This window comes from Lonchura striata, chromosome 1A, assembly GCF_050655825.1.
Source record: "Lonchura striata isolate lonStrDom1 chromosome 1A, ASM5065582v1, whole genome shotgun sequence".
Taxonomy (NCBI): Eukaryota; Metazoa; Chordata; class Aves; order Passeriformes; family Estrildidae; genus Lonchura; species Lonchura striata.
The window spans coordinates 6898848-6920542 of record NC_140741.1 but is presented as its reverse complement, the minus strand read 5'-3'; the positions used below and the strand labels follow the sequence as shown (position 1 = coordinate 6920542).

Sequence of the window (21695 nt, the reverse complement as noted above, 5' to 3'; positions counted from 1 at the left end):
GAAGAGAGATGCAAGAATTGAACAAATAGAGATTTTCAAAGCAGGCTTCCCCCTTCACTTTCTGCCCTATTTCCCAACTCACAGACTTTTGGAAACAAGTGTTAGGACTAAAAGCAGTTTATCTTAGTTTGCAAAACAAAAAACTTCCTGGAAAGCTCTGGCCAAGTTTTAAGGCATTAATGAGGCCTGTATCAGACAAATGCTATATTTTAGGTAAGGAAAAACTCCAGTGAACCACTGTTCTGCATGCAAAGAGTAATTTCTATTATTCTGCCCTTGGCAGAAATTTCTGTTGTCAAAACAGCAAGTGCACTCTAAATCTGAGTAAATCTACTCTGAGTTAAGTTCAATTTCACAGAATCTTCCCTGCCTTTATAATTTCTAATTATCCTTTAGGCAAAGATGAAACTTGTTAAGTGAAATCTTAAACTTCATCAAGCTGGGAATCCACATACCTGTTTTTAGTTGCTCTTTCCCAGCTCACATTGACACAAGAGAGGATAAGTCAATTTTGGGTGAGTTGTAAAGCAGACAAATGTTAAGCCACACTGATCCAAACCCCAGCAGGATAGCTCCCACCTGAGTTGTGCCTTCATAGATTGCCATGCACAATATCTAAAATTTAACCCAGATGGGATAGACTGCTTTTTCAGAAGCAGAGAAAAAGAAGGATTCTATACCCCAAGTCAGCCATCACATATTAATTTCTAAGTGCTGTATTCCTTTATAAGTGCCAACCTCTTCTTGTCCTTAATTTCTGTGGCATCCTAAGAATATTATTATGAAATACTGCTAGCAGGTGGGTTTATCCTGGAGTTCAGATTATGACCATGATAATGCTGCATACAGAGATGCAGAGGGTCTTCTGCTTTTCACAGAGAAGAACAGCTGAAAGCAGTCTTTTCCTATACAGAATCACACAGCAGTTAAAGTGAGGTGAAGGTTAATCCTGCTCCTCCTTTGCTTTTTTTTTGTTTGAAAAGTTGCAAAATTAGTAGGGCTGTTACAATTTTACCTTTATAGCTGTAAGTTTCACTCCTTGGTTATGGCCACTGCTTGTTGTAGCCCATATAGAAAATTACAGACATTTGTTATCCACTGCTGATCTGCTGGATCATACAGTGCAATTTCCACATTTCTAAATAAAGGAAGATGTGTATTTGATTTCTTTTTCCCACAGAGAAGCTCACTGTGAAAAATGAGCAGTCCTTATTTTGTGGGAGCTCTATGGCACATCCAAAGGGAGTACCAGAAACAGCCAGGAGACATTCAGAACACTGAATTTTCTAGAGCATTTGACTTTGTTCCTACAAAACAAGTACTACTCACTGATACAATGGCAACACAAGTTAACTAAAAATAATTTTGGACAAAACAAATAAACAAAAACTAAAAGAAGGAATATTTGACCTTATTTATATTTCTCTTTCATTCCTGCAATACATTCTAGTTACCCACAATCCTCAGTTTTAGCAAAAAAAAAGGAGCATTATTCTCCAGCTGAGACTTTTGAATGAGTCCACATCAGACTATACCAGGGTGGGAATGGCAATTACCAGAGCTGCTTCCTGACTGCTTGTCCTTTCAAGGTTTCCACGTTGAAATTGTTGGTCTTTGCTGGCATGATGAAGAACACGATAACTGTAATGTCAGTCTTGTGAACCTACATGACAAGAAATGGAGAGGAATTTAAAATAAAAACATCTGATACAGGCTGTCACAGCCAACTCTAAGAATTAGTTACAGCAAAAGCCAAATGCACTCTGGTTTTCCAGGAATGCTCAGCTCTTTTAGCTCTTGTTACAAATGAAGTTTTGTCAAATCAGAGATCAAGACAGAGATGCCACCCAGTTTCAATTTGGGCTTCCTGAGCTCTCATGGTTTAGAGAACATGGCTTTAGCTGAGCACATAAATTGCAGAAAAATAAAAGCCCTAAACACTTTCTCACCAGACACAAACTGTGCTGGCTTAAAGGAGTAAGTAATTGGTTTACTAGCTGAGGTATACGTAGGTATGATACAGCAGAGAGAAAACAACTATTTTCTACCTGAAACTCTGGAAAAGAACCTGCTGGACACACAAAAAGCCACAAGTAACTTCTTGCCCATCTCTCCCATCCAGCTACTTCAGAAGCAGAAAGCACTTGCTGTAAATTCTGACCCTTTATTTCTAGGTGGTTTCAGGTCCATGCATGAATGAGGTTTTACTCCTCTCAGCAACTCTTTAATGAAAAGCTAAGGGTGAACTCTGTTCAGAGCTTAAAAATTTAATTACTTTGAACTGCCTCCATTTCAAATTTTAGATACAAAACTGTACAATAGTGTGCCTTTTCTCAGGCTGGCATAGAGGGAAATGTACAGGGTAAAATAATCTATGGGAGTCATCTATCATGTTAATGTTAATTAATGTTCTTCCCCTCCCTCTCTTCAAAGTGGGTTCCAAGTCCATAATGCCACGCTCCCAGTGAGCATTAACAATTTCTCCCAACATCCATATTTTATTTCCAAAATTTTAGTAAGATTTTCAAGCAGCAGAGGAAAACGTCTCTATAAAATAAAACAATTCCATGCAATGGTATGTACTTTTTAGGTTCAGGCCCACTACCAGGACTTATTTAGGAAGTCCCAGATTTGTAATTAGTACAGTCCATTTACAGATTTGTAATTAGTAAGATAGACTGCTACTCCCAATGGAATTACCTCTGGAATTAATTACAGAGCAAGTGTTGTTAGAACAGCTAATCGGATGCTGGCATCTACACTGGAAGAATAATGCAATAAATCCAGGCTCAGTTTATGGGAGAAGCAACAGTACAGTGTCCTATAGAGCCTCAGTTTCCTTTAATTTCCATCAGCCTTGTTTGTCATGGATGTCATCAGGAAGAATTTCTTTACAGAAAATGGGATCAGGCAGTGGAAGGGGCTGCTCAATGAGGTGGGGGAGTCACCCTCCCTGGTAGTGTTCAATAAACAACTGGACATGGCTCTTAGCACCATGGTCTTATTGAAAAACTGGTGATGGGCCAAAGGCTGGACTCAATGATCTTGGAAATCTTTTGCAACTCTACAGATTTTATGATTCTGTGATATTAATCATTAGCTGCAATTAGAGATTGCCGCAATAATTGCTCAGGCAATTCTTTCCCTCTTATCACACAAAACCTTCCATATTAGCAGCATTCACAGATAAAAGCTATGTAAATGCCATTAACAGGCAGCTGCTGCTGCACAGCACTGCCAAACAACTGACTGTGCTGTGGAAGAAATACTTCAGGTCTGCAAGGTGACCTGTGTGAATGAAGGGATTAAGAATTTCCAGAAAATCAAGAAAATGCTCAAAATGGCATATTAATAGAAGGTGGTGGTAGAACAATTGTACTTAGGGCTTTGAACATTACTGATTCTTTCATCTCTGCTGACAGAGTGGTATCATAATTTTTATCTAGATTTTCCATATCATTCCACTGATAAGAGTACAAATGACAGAGTCTAGGACAACAGCTAATTGATCCTTGCCAGATGATTGAAAACCTATTAGCATCATTAACATTTTTTCTGGGTTTTATTTTCAATAGATTAGTCTTTGGGACACAGCTGGAGACATTTTCAATGCCCTCACTGTAGGTGGTAAGGGCTCTGCTCTGTGATTTTTAACAAGGCCTTGTTCTTGTCTTCATTGAAGTACTTCATAAAGGCATTTAGGAAACAGAACCACAGAGAACTGAGTGGCTTCCCATTGCTTTGCACCATACCACTGGCACTCTGTGAATTTTAATGCAACATTCCCATCCAATGGGGCAGCAGAGATTTAGAAGATCATAAACAGGTCCTACCGAATTAAGCTATTTGCTGAAAAGGATATTTTTAAAATGCAGCTTTAAGGGCTTACTTTTATTTCCATTATAATATGTAAGCCATCAGGGTAAACTTAGAATACTATTGTCATTACTTCTCTCTAAAAACCAGGGAGGCAACCATGAATTAACTTCTTGAACTATGTAATAAATTATTTTCAATTATACGATCAATCTATCAATTAAACTGTGTGAAATCATCATATATTCTGATGGCTCAGGAGGAGAGCCCTATGAAAACTGTGAATATCCTGTAATTACTTTACTATAAACTAGAGTATTGAAAGGGAATTCTTGTAGGTGACTTCCACAGTATGGTCAGTTTGAGCATAAGCTCTATGCTTTCAAAAGCTGTGTAAACTTTCTTACCCTCAGCAAAAAGTTTAATCTTGATAAGGCTTCTAGAAACATATCAGCTCCTTTGTTGGAAAACTCATATCTCCCAGCAATGAAGAAAAACAAAGTCTTGTCAAGATCGAAGTCAAGGTGGCTGAAAGCAAGAAAACAGACAAGAACAAAGCATTTCTCAAGATACAATCAAACAAAATACACAACAGCTCTCTATTCTGGAGGAATTTACTAACCCCAGAAAAAAATGAAAGTGAGGCTTTTCTGCTGGGCTTTAAATTGACTATCTTAATCTGACAAACTGCATCTTGGGTAAATAACACACAGATCAAGATCTGATGTCTGATATCACAATCTGTTAAGCAGAGTCAGATCTGGTGTCTAAGATTCCCTTAGCTTCTGACTGAGAAATCCCAGACAGATATTTGAATAAGCTGGTTTCAACATTTCCACTCCTCTATGAAGTACTTGTTAGTCCTCCTGCTTTGGTTCTTGCTTTAAATAGTGTTGGACAAGCGTTGCTAATTTTTGAAAAGTAAAAGCATACCCATAGAAATGACCTCGAATGAACTCTTGGATCCTAGCCTTGTACATGGAATGCAAATTCTGAAACTCATGCATTGCTGAAAATTTCTTAATGTTCAAGCCATTTGGGGTGACAACATCTGGAAAAGCAGAGAAAAGGCAGAGGTAGACATCTTCAGAGTCAGAGAAATCTTTAAGGAAAGAACCGATGTGTCTCTCAAGGTTTATGTCAACAGGTTATGTCTTTATGTTACTCAGGGGGAGGGAACAGCACTGCCTCCACAAAGCTCTTGCACGTGGCTTCTCCACTGTCTGCAACATCAAAGCAGCTTTCACCCGTCCTCAGCACTGGGTAGACCCTGCCCTTTTGTCCTGTCAAGACCCCAGTAATGTCTCCTTTGAGCCAAATATTTGTTGTGCAACTTGCCCTTTACCTCTTTATCCTTGATATCACTGCTGCCTGCTCGATTGAGAGCCCTTGGAAGCAGAAACTGTGCTATGTCCTTGCCTAGTGCATGGCACAAGAGATACCCATTCTATCAAAACTTCTGAGGATTTATCAAAAAAGGGAGCATATAAGAAAGCTTTATAAAACAGCCTCTTTCCAGTAATTGGTTGTATTTCCCCTAAAAACATCCACAGACTAGTACACTTTACATTTTTACTGCTGCTCTCCTCTAAAGGATCTTACAATTGAAATTTGTTCATTTCCAGCCCTCCTCCAAAATTCTAAAGGATCTTACAATTGAAATTTGTTCACTTCCAGCATTTTAAAGGCAGAGATTTAGAATATACACAGAGGACAGGCACTGAAATTCAGTCACTCTTAGCCTACCTGGTAGATCAGAGTAGCTATACAAAGGCTTGCTCCAAATCCAGTCCAAGTAAATGGAAAGAATGCCATTTTCTGTCCTTTGAGCTGGGTTATGAATGGACATGAAAGGGAAGGCCAGTTCCTCAGCAGATGTATTTCATGGCAACACAACTGACTGAAACAGATCTATACTAATTTATGATACTTGCCTGACATTATGCAACTGGCACAGCCATTTAAAATTATTTCCTTGAAAATTACAGCCTGCTTCAGCAATATATGTGTTCCCCTGCCATGTAAGTGATATCTGGTTAAACTTTCATCAGTAAAATGTCCTGAAACACTCTAGGTTAAACTACAACAAATAAAAATATAACCTTTAGTAGTAACCATGAAATAGTAAAGTCTTAATGGATCTGTTTCTGGAATACCACTTTTGGAAATCTTTACTTGTTAGGTACATAAGATTTGGTTTTCAATGACCAAACAGTGTTGGTGGACATGAGGAGAAAACTTGTGCTTTTACCTTCTCCTGCCCAGCACTTAAGAATTCTCTGAACAAAGACCACTGGGGGAGGTAACAGAGCAGAACCATCCTCCACTGTCTTTACTGACAACTCATCTTCTCCCTTCTCTGTCCTGTTTCTTGTTCTGTGTGGAAAAACTAGCTCATGCAGTTCATGCTTTGAGACTCCAACCATTCAGAGTCTTCCCAATACAAGAAGAATCCTTTCCCCAGGTATTTCTGGCTGGTTTCCTTCCACTCTCACATTCATTTATCAGGGGGTTTTGGAGAGTCTCACCCACCAGCAGCAGCCTGTGTATAACCTACTCTCATGTGCTTTGGTTTAACTACAGCTTCATTCATCCTTTTCATGAGGCCTGGGGCTCAATCCATCTCTTGTTTAAAGCTTTGAGATACACGACATGGTGGCCCAAAGAACCCACTTCACTATTTCTGCTCAGCATACAGGAATATTTTGAACATGTGTGAGGGATGAAGTGACAAAAGAGACCTTGGTCCCTATTTTGTTTGAAAATTTGTCCCAAGTAGGTCAAATCAGAATGTTTTAACTTCTGTATTTATAGGAAGGAAACTGGCACTGATTTAAGTAATATTAGCACAGAATGAAGTTTTCTCTTGATATATCACTAACATTTAGAGTTGACTTGTACTTTTTCAGAGTTCTGATCTATGATTTTGATAAAATATATAGAGATAGGAAGTCTAGATTTAAAACTCAATTGATACGTGAGTTTCTTGGAATTTTGATTCAAAGCCTTCTCTACTTCTAATTCTAAAAGGAAAAGTACTAAAAATCCCAATGAAAATGAAAAGTCAAGAGTTTTTTGAGAAATATGTTCCATATCTGAGTGAAAACACTAGAAATCCCATATCACCAGTTTCCAAATCACAAGACCATAACTTATGATCACTGACAGAATCCTGCCGGGTATGTCAAAGATACTCAAGCTTTTGACAAATATGGTTTGATAAATTGTTGATCACATAACAACTGTAGCAAATGGGATCAGCATAATGCAAGCAGTCATTCTGCCAGGTTTAGACTGGCAAATTTGCCTTTGTCCTGCTGCAAAAGTTCTCTTTGCAATCAGATCCATAAAATTTAAAAAATACTTTTCCAGGTGATGAGATTTATAATTTAAATTATAATCTAAGTTTGATATTAAAGGGAAGTAGCAGAGACAGTGCAATTTAGCACATTTCTAAGTTATTTTTAGCTAGCAATTTGGTTGTAAAATCTATGTCTCAATAAATGCAAATAAAATTTAATTGTGCCAATTCAGCATCCTCCTTTTAAACCTTTATTTTTAAAGTGGATGGAGAAATGTACACATGCTTTCAGTATTCATGTTCCTTTGCAGAATACAAGCTCAATGACCTACTGAAGGACTGCTGGACTTTCCAAAAAATCAATGACTATGCAGATTTCACAACTTCAGAGAGAATAAATAGTGTGAGAATAGGTTCCTGGACAGTTGATTTGTGGTCTTGGATTCAGAGAATCTATTAAAGTAGTTATTCCCATCACAACATGTTTTCCACTTAGAGTCATTTCTTAGGATTTGGGGTGACAATTTCTACTGAATTTCTTTCTAGCTATGTCAACATGAAGCATGGCATGTGTCAGTAGTTTTTTAACCCAAACATGAAATATATTTACTTGGTTTCTTCAAAGTTGCAAGAATAATCACAAAAAGCTCAGGCCAGTGAATCTTTGTGCATGGAATTCTCTTCAGCTTCAACTGATGTTTTATCTGTGAGCAGTCTGGAGATTTTCTTCCCCAAATTAAACTGGATTCAGACTCATTTCAGTCTCCTAAAATCCCAAAACACAGACTATGATTTTCAAAGGTAGCTGTGGTGGGGAGAAGCCTCATGCCTATATAACAAAAGCTTCAAAAGTCTGATTTTCAGAGTGCTCTGCACTTTGTAAAAATCAAGATCTTTCAGAGATATTCCAGTTTAAATGACTGAACTTCAGTGACTTTTAAGACACGCCTTTTGTGCTTAAAATAAAATCAAAAAGATAATCTAAGTCCACCATCCTATTGACAGCTAGTCAGGAATGAGGCAAAGGATTCCACAAACAGTTCTTTAGTTCAGGTTCAGGAACCACAATGTGGCTTGAAGCATTTGAAGTTAACCAGGATAAAAATCCCAAACTATAACCAGCACTGCAAATCAACCAATAACTCTATAAAGAGAAAGCAAAAAATCCCCCAAATTAACTAAGAAAGAAACAAAAAACCCCAACCAAAACAAAACACCAAGCCCATACAAAACCAATAATTTGAGCATGTTTTATGTAAAATAACCAAGATACCAACACACCTGCTAAATAGTCTCCAAAACTGTCGTGCAGTTTTTCCCTCATGCTGCTTACCTGCAGATGGAGTACTGGGGTTTATCCCTATAAACCACTGAGATGATTTAAAGAGAACTTTGATGACACATCAAACTGGGATCATGACCTTACTTAAAAATCCATGTATGGAACAGGACAAGGTTTCTAAGCTTCATATTTTATGAGACCAATATCAAGGGGGAAACCAGACAAATCACTGGGCACACAACTATTTTTCAAACTCTACTTGTGGGTCTAATAGAAAATATTCTATCTATATGAAGCTTATAATGGTTCAGTTCTAAAAGCATGGAAACCCTGCCACAGATAAAATTCCTGAAATTGAGGCGTCCTGGCAAAAAAGAAGCCTGACATCCATGGAAAATTGGTTAATCCCTGTAGCAGAGCCAAACACACCTCTGTATGTTTTCTTTCTCTTCATGTTTGCATACCTGTCTCTATTGTATTCATTCAGACTAAGGAAATGTGGGCATTCAAAGGAAATACAGAAAAAAAAAAAAAATTCAGGTCTTACCAGGGCATTTTTTAAGCATATGTTCTGCTTCTGTAGCTGTGATCTGGGAGACTGTGGTGAACACATGGGCACAATGCACAGATGCCCGTTCCATACAGTACCGATGGTAAATCTGCCTCTCTCCAGCCTCCTTGTCAATGTCAAACTGTTAAACAATGAAACAAACAAAAAAGACACCTGTGTGACATGACCATCAAACTGTCTCCCTTCAGGGAAGGTTTCTCCTGCTAGGCTTCATTTCCCCAGGGAAAGAGAACTACGTGATTGTGGTGCTGTTTTGTTGTCCTGGTGTTTGTATTTTATCAACTTCAAGGAATCTGAAAGAGCACAAGAATTCTCAGATCCTGCTTGTTCCTGAAAAAATGGCAGCTCTGCCATGGGAGGAAAGCTAGATTAATGATCTCATGAAAGGTAAGGATGTATGGAATTTGGCCTGCTGGCTGGCAATGTATCATGTTGCAGCTTCCATGGGCTTGTTGGAAAACTTGCGAGAGCAGGGAGGTTGCTGGTAGCTGAAGGAGAGAGAAGAAAAAAGGAATGGGGATGAGGACAGAACCTGGGGACTTGGTAGTATGGTGGGAATCACAGGTAGGCAAGAGAGAAGTGGAGAGACAGGATATAAAGAGTCACAAATCCTAAGGGAAAAAAGAAAATAGACAATAAAATATTTTCTGACCCTCAGAGATGTTCTTCCTCCAAATCTGCCACATTATTTGCTGTTTCTTATATTTCAGTTTGAACTCCCTTAATTTTTAGAGGCTGATGCAAGTTAAACTGCTAGATAAGACATTCCCAACACCCAAGTATTTCTAAATCACCTTCAAATCTTGCAGCTACCTTTTTTAACTGAGCTTATGTTATCCTGATACAAAGAAAATGCACAATTCTCTTGAGTCCACGCTTAAAGGTTCAAATGTTCACTAACAGTGTCCACTGCAAAATCACTACAACGCAGTCTAAAAAAGGTGTCAATGCTTTCAATTAAATCACAATCCTCTTAGTCTGATGTTTCACTTCTGGAAACAGAAATCTTGAGCCCCTAAGGGTCAACAGCATGGGCACCCAATGGCCTGTGTGTTTCCCAGAGGGTGACAATGACTCTCAGTGAGCTCTGTCGTGGTCGCTGCCTAATGCTGGCTGCACAGCCTGATTTTGATTGCATTTGACTGTGTAACTTCACTGACCATAATAGATTTAACCCTTATCACAGGCAGGGCAGACAACACTTTCTATAGTTAGGACTGTGTGACCCCTGCCATGGCCAGCTGCTTTTAGCACTTCAGAACTTGGACAGAAGTAAAACTATTTAGACTGTGGCCTGTCCTGCAAAGCTTAATGCTGGTACAGAACACAGTGTGAGAAAGTTGATGCAATGTGAACCATTTCAGGGAACTACAGTGAAGCAAACAAGTTCTTATTTTCCTTTAGATAGGTATAGACACAGATGTAGATATAGAAATCTTATAACTGCTTTGCTGAGAAAATTAATTGCTTTAGTGGCTTTAATTCTGCAGCAGTGCTACACTACTTGTGGGAAAGTGGCTTCCACTGTGTTAGTTGAAAGTGCCAATCTAACCACTCTAGTGACCAAAAAAAAGGACTCTCAAAAAATCTCAGCTGAAAACTTCCAAACAAACTAGATGCTTTATTCTGGTATTGATGACCCTTCATATCAAGAGCTTTTCTACATTTGCCAAATACAATTTACCACATAATGTGCTAAATATTATGATACCATTTCTCAGTTGTATCCTCCTATATTGTCTTTTCCACATTCCTCATGAGAATTTTACAGCATGAAATACAATGGATGATATTTTCTCTAGGGCATTCATCTCATTTGCCACAGAAATCAAGTGGTAGAAAGAGTACAAAGAGGAGAAAAATAAAGGGGGATTAATTTGGCTCCTTATAGTGCCACACATCTCAGCATCATCCTTGGCTTACACTAAGCTGATTCACAAGCAGCTCTTAACTGCATATTTGATTGTCTAAACATTCTGTGCAAAAAAGGTACAAAATGGGACAGTTCTTTAGCATGCTAGACAAACACATGAATGGGATGGGCACAACTACACAGTCAGAACCATGCAAGTCTTTTCAAACACATCTGGTATTAAAAATACTTTTGAAATTGCTAGCAAACAAATAGCTGGTCAAACTTCAAAGGCCTTTTGTTCTCTTTTCCCTTTCCAAGCAAGAATGGGTTTAAATTACAAAATGTGATTAAAAATTAAATTTGGGACATGCTCACCAACTGTTGATAAAGACTCCCTATAACACTGCTGGGACAAAGGTTCATGAAGAGATTGTTAAGCACTATGACTTATTTCTAGTTAACTTTTATTTTTTTGGTTTCATGAAAAGACTTTACATATTTAACATATACTGGTGCTTATTTCTTCATTGCTATTCATTTTTCCATCTTTTATAAACAGGAAGCATTTTATTTTGCATATGCTTGTGGGACTTTTGGCATGTTTTTGCAAAGGTACGCAATTCCACATCTATTAGAAAGTACAAACAGAGGTCACGGGGTTCTCACATTTCATTTGCTCTCACTCTCCAGCAGCTTCCAGCACCAATCAGTAAAGCAAGACCTTGACTTTTGACCTCAGTGTGGAGTAAGAACTGTGCATTACTGAGCAGGCTAGACAAGCGACTTCAGAAAAGAGCCTTAGCCAAGTTGAAGGGCAGGATAAATGAAAATTAATTGATGAGACAGTGCAGGTGACAAATTTAACCCACCTAGTCCTGTGAAAAGACAGCTGAGCCTGCTCTGACAATCTCCAGAGCTAGAGGCACTGTGGGGCATGGGACAACATGCTGAAACCAGCAGGACACCAGGGCAGCTCCTCACCCCCAACCCAATGTTCCTGCTCAACACTGAGCCCTGCTCTCTGTCCAGCCCAGCCCAGGCACCTGTGAACTCTGTTCCATAACCTTTGTGTTCAGCCAGAGGAAAGCCAAATTCCCGTCAAATGCATCATGTCTGCTTTTGTTTGTTTGCTGTTATCAGCAAATTGGAACACTAGCTAAGCCACAGATCACAGCTGCATCAAGAGAAAAAGTCAGATGAACTGTTTACAGAACCCTTTAGGGTAGAACAGGCTCTTAAGATCCTTTAGTCCAACCATTTCAGTGGTATTTAAAAACCAACAACTTCAGTATCCACTTCCCTGTAAATGTATTGGAGGCTCCTCTCCTTCCCTAACTTGTAGAAACCAAGCCATTTACAAGATGGCAAGAATTAGAAGGGGAAATTACTCCTTTATATGGCCATAAGATTTCAAAGCAAAAGAGGAAGATGTTCCACAGGTGTAATGCTTTGGAGTAAAATTTGCATTTGCTGCAGTGCAATTTTGAGGGAAAATTTTGGGTTGTTTGTCTTTTCTGTGGATCCATGTAATGAGCATAACATCTCATTGATCTCTTAAAATTCAACGTTAGGGAGCACAGCAGGTAATCATTGAGCCTCCTAGCATGACATTCTGAACTTTGAATGAAAAAGAAGAGAATATTAAGCAGTTATGTTTCTTCTGGCAAAATTACTGAAGTAGTAAATTCAAATCAGCCATTCCTACTTCAAAATTGTAAAGATAAATTGCAAAGTATTCGAAAACAAAAGTATCATTTGAGAACGAAAAAGGAGGAAGGACTATGTTAGCTATCTAAATTCTTGTCTGAGAAAAGACAAATTATTTCTCACAGTCTGCAAAGAATCTCTAGATACTGATATTAGGTTGTACTCTCCTAATGAAAAGAAAAAAAAAAGTATGGTGAAAACCAACAGAAGTTAAACCAATACAAATTCAAACTGGAATTAATATATGTAATTTTCCTAAATAAAATATTATGACACTTTTGCAGAAATAATACAGACTACCCTCACCATTTAAACCTTACCTCAGGAATGGATAATATCACTGTAAATATTTTGTAATTCAAATAAAAGGTACAGGTTTTGATGCATGAGAATTTTAAACATAGAATGAAATAATCTTTCTTCTTTTAAAACAGTGGTACACTCAAGTTCAAAGTGATTCTGCAGGGCCAAGGAACAGTCAGAGACTGGTTTGAAATTTAAATTCCTTACTGACTAAAAGGTAGAATGGAAACATTTTTGCTTTCAGCATAATCTCACTGGCTGCCTCTGTCTGAATTAGGTAAGAAGCACCCCCTTAAAATCCAGTTTACATCAAATTTACCTCCAATTGACTGCTGCCTTGTGTAAAGAGAACTTTCTGGTATAGCTCTGCCAGGTCAAAAGAGAATGAAATTTACACTTCCTGGCTTAAATCAGATTTCCATCAGCTGCTCTGCTGCCAAAGTGGATTAGCTGTGTGTAACAGTGAGCTCGGTGACAAACTGGATGGTGCAGCACTAAGTGGAATGAGATATTGTCAGCAAAAAGCTCTTGACTATTCATTTTCATTGGGATTTTTAGTACTTTTCCTTTTAGAATTCTTGGGACAGGATTTTCTATCACCTTGCAAGTGGGATTCAGCTGCACGTGCATGAGCTGAATGAAAATGTTCCAAGTTCTAAACAGAAGTGTTTACACATCAGCAGGGCAACCTAAGGAAAAAGGCAATGAAGACTACAACTAACCTTTTTTTCCTTCTCCTTTTCTCATTAAACTCAAAGTGTTTTTCTAGTAAGAAGCATCAGAGACTGAACCACACAACTTCTCCATGATGTCAGGCCAGTGGTCCCAAAAATAATTTCAGATTATGACCTCTCAGATGAAATTCCAGGTTAAATCATTTTCCAAAATGAGCTGTCTATTTACCTAGGAACTTGTTTGGATCATGTCTCAGTCCATTTATGAAAGGTGCTGGTCTATTTAAAACTCAAGAGGCATGAAAGGATACAAAAAAATCCCCATGCAAAACAAAAAAAAAAAAACTGAATCAGTCCCCTCAAACAATGGGGAAAACAATAACAGATTAACATTCTTAATCTTCAACTGGGAAGCCAATTCCTCCTGAAGAGAGAAAGCCTCCACAGACTCAGATTTTTTTCACAGAAATTCCTAACTTTTAGCAATTTTGCTTCAGTTTATCTTAGCAGCAAACATAATTTCACACACCAGTGTAAAAGCTACACTGGACTTGGAGAAAATAGGAAAATGTCCTGTTAGCTGGACTATTTAGACATACAAAAGTTCTTAAACTTCTATTGGAATGCAACTCATAAAAAACCCTGCTTGATATTGAAATTAGGAAGTGTTGAGTTTGGAAGAGTTCAAGACAGTAACCTAAAAGATAGGTTTAGTGAGCAGTCCCTGGCCCATCTACCCAGGGTTCTTCAAATAATTTAAAGTAAATAAAAATAAAGATACTGCCAGTTACTGTACATGTCACCCGATTTTGTTCCTTTGGTTTTCCCTCTCTTCCTTTCTCCAGGACGAGAGCAAATTAAATGTGGATCTAGATACTAAAATATGCACTAAATAGTAACATGGCAGTGCTATTTCTGGTGGCCACTGTGCTCCTGAACACCTGCTAAGAGTTTAACACCCAAATTCTCACTGGAGCAGAGGCAGATAAATTCCAGCCAGCCCGGATGAACTGAGTTAAAACTGTAAGAATATAAGAATTGTATAAGCTCAAACCTTAACCACAAAATCATTAAGGTTGGAAAAGACCTCCAAGATCACTGAGTCCAACCTTTGGCTAATTACCACTGTAGGAATATAAAAAGGTAAAAGAATTTAGAAAGTGCAAAAAGGCCCCAGAAAATAGACATAAAGCTGAGAAAGGCTGGGAAATTTCAAAACCTTCTCATGGGAAGCTAGGAAAGTAAGAACCAAGTGAATACATTCATATTTATCATAAGGAACAAGAAAGAACAAGAACTTATTGATAGTTCGGGATGTGAAAATTCCTAGATATATGCTTTGCAAAGGTAGAAGAAGTTTCAATCTTATATAATGAATTATTGTGTATTGTTTGAGATTCATAGAAGTCCTTTTGTTAATGTTAAACTCACGTGGGTCCTTTTCTTATTGGTTAGAGTATAATGCCTTTGCACCTTTTCTTTTATGGTATTGGTTCAAAGAATATGTAGAAAAAGCCTTTGCATAAGCTGCCATCTTGTCTTTGATCTGGATTTGCATGGATGTTTGTTTCTTTGTGTCTCTTGCTTTTTGCCTGTATGATACAGACAGATAATAAATCCTAAGTCTGCAACCAGTCAGGGTCCCATCCCGTTTTGTGAGACACAGACCAATGCAGCAGAACCACCTTGTCAATTAAAGCATGGCCCTGAGTGCCATGTCCAGTTGCTAAGCTGTAATGCTGCCTAAGATCCAGGATCCCATCTCTGACTGAGGCAAACAGCAGATGGCTCAGGAAGAGGTCAGGACTCTCACAACACTGCAGTCTTACATCCACAATGCACCCTCCCATCTTCCAGCCATCCTCTACAGCTCTCCTCTACTAGGCTGACTGGGCTTGTAACCCCCCAGAAAATATCCTCTTACAGATTACAGGCTGACTTGTGCCCTCAGCTCATGGAACAGGGAGTTCTGGTAGCCTACAGCTCAGGACTCTACTGATCTTGCATCCTCTAGCCCTGCTTATCTATGGGGATGTTTTGACAGTGCAGTGGGAGAGTCCTGCACTGTGTGGGCAGCGTAGAACTGTGTACCAGGGCTCCTAACTCAGCATTTTGTGGACTGTGTTGAGGACTCAAAACAAAGACATGAGGTTTCCTCTTCTTTCTGTATGAGTTGTACATATTGTGTCAGGCACAATAAGGCCACACACTTTCATCCTGTGCTGCAGCCATTTTTCTGTGACGTCTGGCACAACACATCCTGCAGCTGCATCCTTCCCCCCATCTCAGCTGCTGCCTGCTGGGAACTGTGTTCTAGCTGTGAAACCCTGGTCAAACATGAGAACTTAATCATACTGCAAAGGAAAACATTTATGCAATAGCACAGAAACAGGAAACCCAGCTATTTTTGGGGTGGGAGAGAGTGAAATGCTCTAAAAAAAAAATATCGCTCCCTCTAAAGATTAAACATTAGGAAGCACAAAAGGATCTTTTTCACTAAGAAAATTGCTTGCTTGACCTAAATAGTTTGCTGCTAGAAGGCAACAACAAGAATATGACTGAAGATCTAGCTGTTATTTAATTATGGTATTCAGGATCAAGCTCTTGTGTCTCAGCTGACTTTTGCACCAAGGTGACCTTTTCACAGCCAAAGAAGCCCTCACTAAGATAGCTAACTTTCCCAGGAAGAGTTTTAGCATCCTATAGAAATATTAAACAATGGTATAACAGCTTAACATAATTTCCTTTATTAGTACCTGTAAATGTCAGCCCACAGAGGGTATAAATTAGGCCCATATTACAGCCTAGAAATCCACAATTTCCTTCCCTTAAATATTATTAACGGCCATTTGAAATGATATTTGAAATTGATACTTATGTTTCATTCCACATATTCTTAGAATAAAATCTGACTAGACATTTCTGTGTTTGTGACATAGCTGATGGTTACCAATGGGATTTGTGAGGCTTTACAGGATGGACAGTGCTTTCACACATAAAGGTGTCCATGTCACGTGTGGACAGAAAATACTATATTAATACTGTGGCTAGTTTATAAATATATTAAAGTCTGCAGGTTTAGTCAGATGTGAGTTCATTAGCTTTCCTTTTGAGTACAAGGGTGAGGCCCCCAAAAGTATTAATGAAGAGAAAAAAACCCAGTTGCTTTGAGAAAAAAAACTACTTTCCAGACTGCTTGCAGCTCACTCAATTAACCAGAATCAAAACAAACCATTCTATATTATACACACAGAGAGACTATGAGTGAGCAGGGATGTCTGGACTCCTGCACAGCAGGACTGTGATGTTCATGCTGCCTTATTAATGCACCTAACAACCATAACTAACTTAGGAGTCTAGGAGAGATGATTTACAAGGGCTTGGAGTGAGAGGACAAGGGAGAATGGCTTCACACTGACAGAGAGCAGGTTTAGATGGGATATGATGAAGAAATTCTTCCCTGTGAGGGCGCTGAGGTCCTGGGACAGGGTGCCCAGAGCAGCTGTGGCTGCCCCTGGATCCCTGGAATTGTCCAAGGACAGGTTGGATGGGGCTCTGAGCAAGCTGGGATAGTCAAAGGTGTCCCTGTCCATGGCAGGGGTCGGAACGAGATGATGTTTACAAAAAAAACCCCAAACCATTCCATGATTCCATGATTTTATGTTTCTGAGTCAGGCCAGCAGCACACAATTGCTTAGGCCTTGTCTTTGGAAGACACAGCTCCAAATTTCAAACATCCAACTGAAAATTACCAACCATGTAATTTTCTTCACTGATTTCTGACAAGGAAGTGCATGAAGAATGTGGTTCTTTTATCTACCTCTACTTTCACTAAGTGCTGGAATGGAAAAACCTCTTGAATTTGGGTTTGTCTGTGACCATATAAGAAATCCCAGATCATGCAAAGTATCCCGATGAGGGCAGTGCTGAAAACATTTGGGTCCTTGAAACATTGGTTTGTGCTCTGCTTTGAGTGGAAAGAGAACAGTGGAAGTCAAAACCAATAGACAGTTTAAACACATTCCAAGAAACACATAGAGTCTTCTGAACTCAGAAAATACTTCCTACACTTGCCAGTTACAAATTAGGCCTAACCTGAAATGCTTGAATTTAGGACTCACTATGGTTTGTAAAAATTAAGAAGCAGGCTGGGAAAAAAAAAAAAAAAAAAAAACTCAAAGCAACCATCATCCACCGCAGTTCTGGGGTATTTTTCACAAGAGGAGGGCTATTGGTTATTTTTTCTACTGTGCTACATTAAGAGTGTTGTGAGGCTGCACCTGAAGGGTCAGATGTTGTCTAGAGCTGAATAGGTTTTTCCAGCTTCCACAGAGCTTTCAGACCTGTCAGATGAGACAAAGGCACTCATGCCTAGACACTTCATGATCTTACAAATACCATTTCTCATGCTCGGGAATCAACAACCAGCTGTGGGTCAGTCATAAGCAATCACACAAGACAGAAAATTCAATAAATGGTTTAACACAGTAAACAGAAAGGGAGCCAGGAGATGATTAGCTAAATAAAACAGAGAAGAATAAGAAAAACGTTTCTTACCTGGTCCAGATTGTTGTAAAAGTCAATACTGGCTGCACACAAGTATCTCCCAAGCAGAGTTGCATGGGTTGTAAAAATTGTGGCGACAGGAAGTTTCTGTGATCGAGACAGGATTAAACCCACTCCTGCCTGCCACTCGTGGAAGTGGGCAATTATATTGGGCTTGTCATCAAACTGACAGGAAAGCTGAAAATAGAAAGAAATACATTAAACATACATTGTCCTGTCCACCATCCCAGCCCCAGAGAACTTTTCTTTTGGTGTTTTTTGTTGGTTTTTTTTTTGTTGGTTTTTTTTTTTGTTGTTTTTTGGGTTTTTTTTGTGAAGCCTTCTGTATGCTTGCTTTCCTTCTTGTGACAAAACAGTGCAATTTTAAGAGGACATGGGCCTTGATTTCCATCAGCCCTAATCCTCAGCCCAAGAAAAACCTGTGCCTCTCTAGTGCCTCAGAACAGAACTTTCTAGAGTGTCAGAGGGTTTTGGCAAGCACAGTCACTCAGACGCCACACTGGGCAGCCCCACTGCCCTTCTTCTGGAAAAATATAGTTGAATTACCACTAAACATTTCAGTTTTAAATACAAATTTGATCTACACTGAGATCGACTTCCTAAAAATCTTGGTTTTCAAACTGGAGAATAGTTACCACATCCCAAGGTGGTTTTGGTCTGTAAATATCTAGATTTAAAAACTGTACCTCTTTCAAAAACCAGGCTGTTAATGATCCAAAAATCACAGCGTCGTTGGCTTCTCGGTCATGAAAAGGGATCCCTATGTTGCTGACCTCCCAAAATCCACCTTTCCACTTGTCCAGGTTCCAAGCTGCTGATCCTATATCAAAGAGTAAGACATACGGGCTGCCCTCTATCAGCCATCTTCCAAAAAAGACCTATGGAAAAGAGGCAAGGATAAGAAGGATAGAAAGAAAATGTTAAAGTGAATGTAAAGGCCAGTTAGCACAATGATCTTCATCCATCAAATTTCTGATGTATTTCATACAAAGTCACAGGCCTATAACCCAGGACTTGCAGTTTTCTTTACAAAATACATGGGATAATACTGAAGCAAAGGAAAATATAATCTTTGGGAACATTTTACTTTTAACTCTTTCATTTTAGATTTTCATTGCAGTAGTAACTTCTTTTCCATGAAAGAAAAAAAAAAAAAGTTTAGGAAGACCACATTTGCTTGAATAATGAGGTCTTTTTATTGAAGTATCTATGCCAGTTCTGGTCTTAATTTAAATTATTCTTTTCTTTTGCTCGTATTTGTCTCCAGTCTTTTACAATTTGCACTAGATTACTGGGGAGAGGTTTTGTAGTACTGAGGCTTGGTGCCTGTATCTACCATGACATTTCTTCCTTCTTCCCAAGCAGCACAGAGGGGAAGGATTCCACTTCCACTTGGAAGAGTGGAAGGATCAATCAGAAGGTATCTCAATACCTAAAATCACATCAGGCTAAAATGCAGCTTTCCTGCTTTGTCTCCATTGGTATAATTAAACATTTCTAAGAGTATTCACAACTTCACTACCTGCACTGGCCTGCCCAACACAGCTGGGCCCACACTACAGTCTGCAAAGTTAAATTATTTCACATTAAATCTGCCATCAACACGGCTGGGACCTCAGGGGTTGAACCCAGCCCTGATGCTGCAATGAGCTGAAGAGAGGTCAGGTCTTGAAAACAAAAAAGATAAAAGCTTTTGGCCTGTTTTCACAAAAAGTACAAGGCATAACAAAGACAGGTTTGCTCTTTTTCACTCCTCATGTATTTATTTCAGACTGTCCAGATTTGCTACTCAGGAAAATGAGGTTAAAAAGCAGGGAACCCAGACTTCATCTAAATACACGGTCAGGTTGTGGCAAGAAACACACCTGACCTGAGACATTTGGAAGCATTCCTAGGTCCCCTGGTTTAAAACCATCCATTGTGATGCATAAGCAAAATCCAGACATAAATGTTAATAGGATAAGTGCAGCTCCTGGAAACGAGAGCGTCATTATTGGAGATCAAAGCTATATTTGACATCCCTGGGGACAGATTTGCTGCTGTATATGAATAGTCCAGCAGCACCATGCACATGTTGGGCTGGCAGAGGTGGCTGATGAAATTGGAAAATTTAATTGCTGGAAAAACATAAAGCATTGTAATCTATCTGCCCCAGAAATCTTAAGCTGTTTTCCAGACAAAGGAGTGTTACAGAGGCAACATGGAAAACTCAGTCAATCACCTATGAAAACCTGATAAAGATAAGAAATGGCAGATTGGACCTTTCAGTTCGAGCCTGTACAATTCAAGCATCATGTCAGTGTCCCCAACAGACACCCTCCCAAGCTGTGGCACATACTCATCCAACAAAAGACATCTGCATAACAGGGCACTGGATCCTAAGAACAGCACAACTGCTCTTACAAAGGGAGACAATGCATTGCCAATGCCACAGCTGGTGGCAACCCAGGAACTTCAGGAATTTCTACACTGAAGTGTGTCAATCCCCTCAGCAACAGTAAGAATCCACATTTGTTCAGCACACAGTATGAGCAGACAATTTTTCCTCCTGCAAACTGCCATCCCTGGGGGACTCAACACGGAGTCAGAGTGCAGGCAAGTTCTACATCTCTGATAAGGACCTCAAGGAAGGAGGTCAAATTTAGCATGAGTTACCTTCCACCCATTTTCAGGTAACCAAAGCTGCTTGCAGCTTAAGAACTGCCCATCAACACAGCAGTTAATCTATTTCTTTTAGCAGATAGTCTTTATAGGAAGAAGTTTATTCCTATTTTACTGTTGGAGAAACCAAGCCTCAGAAAGGCTATGAGATGACACAGAAAACACTGGTTAAAAATCATGTTGGAAAGGGAGTTGAATCTACTTCTGGTGTCGTGGTTTAACCTCTCTTCCCAGGGAACTGACACCTAGTTGCACTGAAGTGAGGAAGTGGATTCTTTGTCACCTCAGTGCTTTTCTGGTTTTCAGCTCAGTATTATGCAACATTAGAAAAAATGAGAGCTAATAGAACACACTTCTCACTCTCATGCAAAAATGAAATGTAAGGGCTCAAAGTAAGGTCATATTTTATGTACTAAAATCTCACCATACTTAGAGACCAGATAAATAAGTAATTAATCCAATTAAGCAGCCTTGCAGATAAATGACTGTTAAAACCCATAATTGGATGAACTGGTTCTTCCTCAAAAATAACCTTTAATGAATTGACTCTGCTGTTCTAACAGTGGATTCCGAGCCTTTCCCATTGTGACATTGACTAGGACTGCTGTGTCAAGTGGAACGACAAGAGCATTAACCCAAACTTTAATCTCCTCAGAGTCAGATTTGTTGCCCTGGGAAGCAGCAGCACATCTGATTTACCTGACACCCTTGGCTTTTCATGGTGTCCATTGCCTTCTTAACTGCAGAATTTGGAGGTTCAGAGAATTCCACCTGAGTTTTCACATTCTGCTCAAAATAGGGGCCAATGAGGAAATAATTTTCGCCCCATTCATCTGCTGTAGTTTTGGCTTTTGTCTGGATCACAGTGTAAATGCCTCCCACTGCAAAAGAAGATAAAGAACAAAAAATTAGAAAGGGGCACAGGCCACAGATCTCTGTACTAAGCTCCAACCCATCTG

At 39.2% G+C, this 21695-nt stretch overlaps 1 protein-coding gene across 2 annotated transcripts in view; it reads right to left on the bottom strand.

Annotated features, from left to right (window-relative positions):
* Positions 1 to 21695, bottom strand: part of GYS2 (glycogen synthase 2) — a 44968-nt gene that overhangs the window by 12840 nt on the left and 10433 nt on the right. For both annotated transcript variants that reach the window (XM_021539179.3, XM_021539178.3), the window contains exons 2-8: positions 21436 to 21617; positions 18762 to 18953; positions 18067 to 18252; positions 8947 to 9091; positions 4750 to 4867; positions 4224 to 4344; positions 1557 to 1663 (exon numbers count right to left, since the gene is read on the bottom strand). In XM_021539179.3, coding sequence (XP_021394854.1) covers positions 1557 to 1663; positions 4224 to 4344; positions 4750 to 4867; positions 8947 to 9091; positions 18067 to 18252; positions 18762 to 18953; positions 21436 to 21617 — 1051 coding nt within the window. The remainder of the gene's footprint in view (positions 1 to 1556; positions 1664 to 4223; positions 4345 to 4749; positions 4868 to 8946; positions 9092 to 18066; positions 18253 to 18761; positions 18954 to 21435; positions 21618 to 21695) is intronic.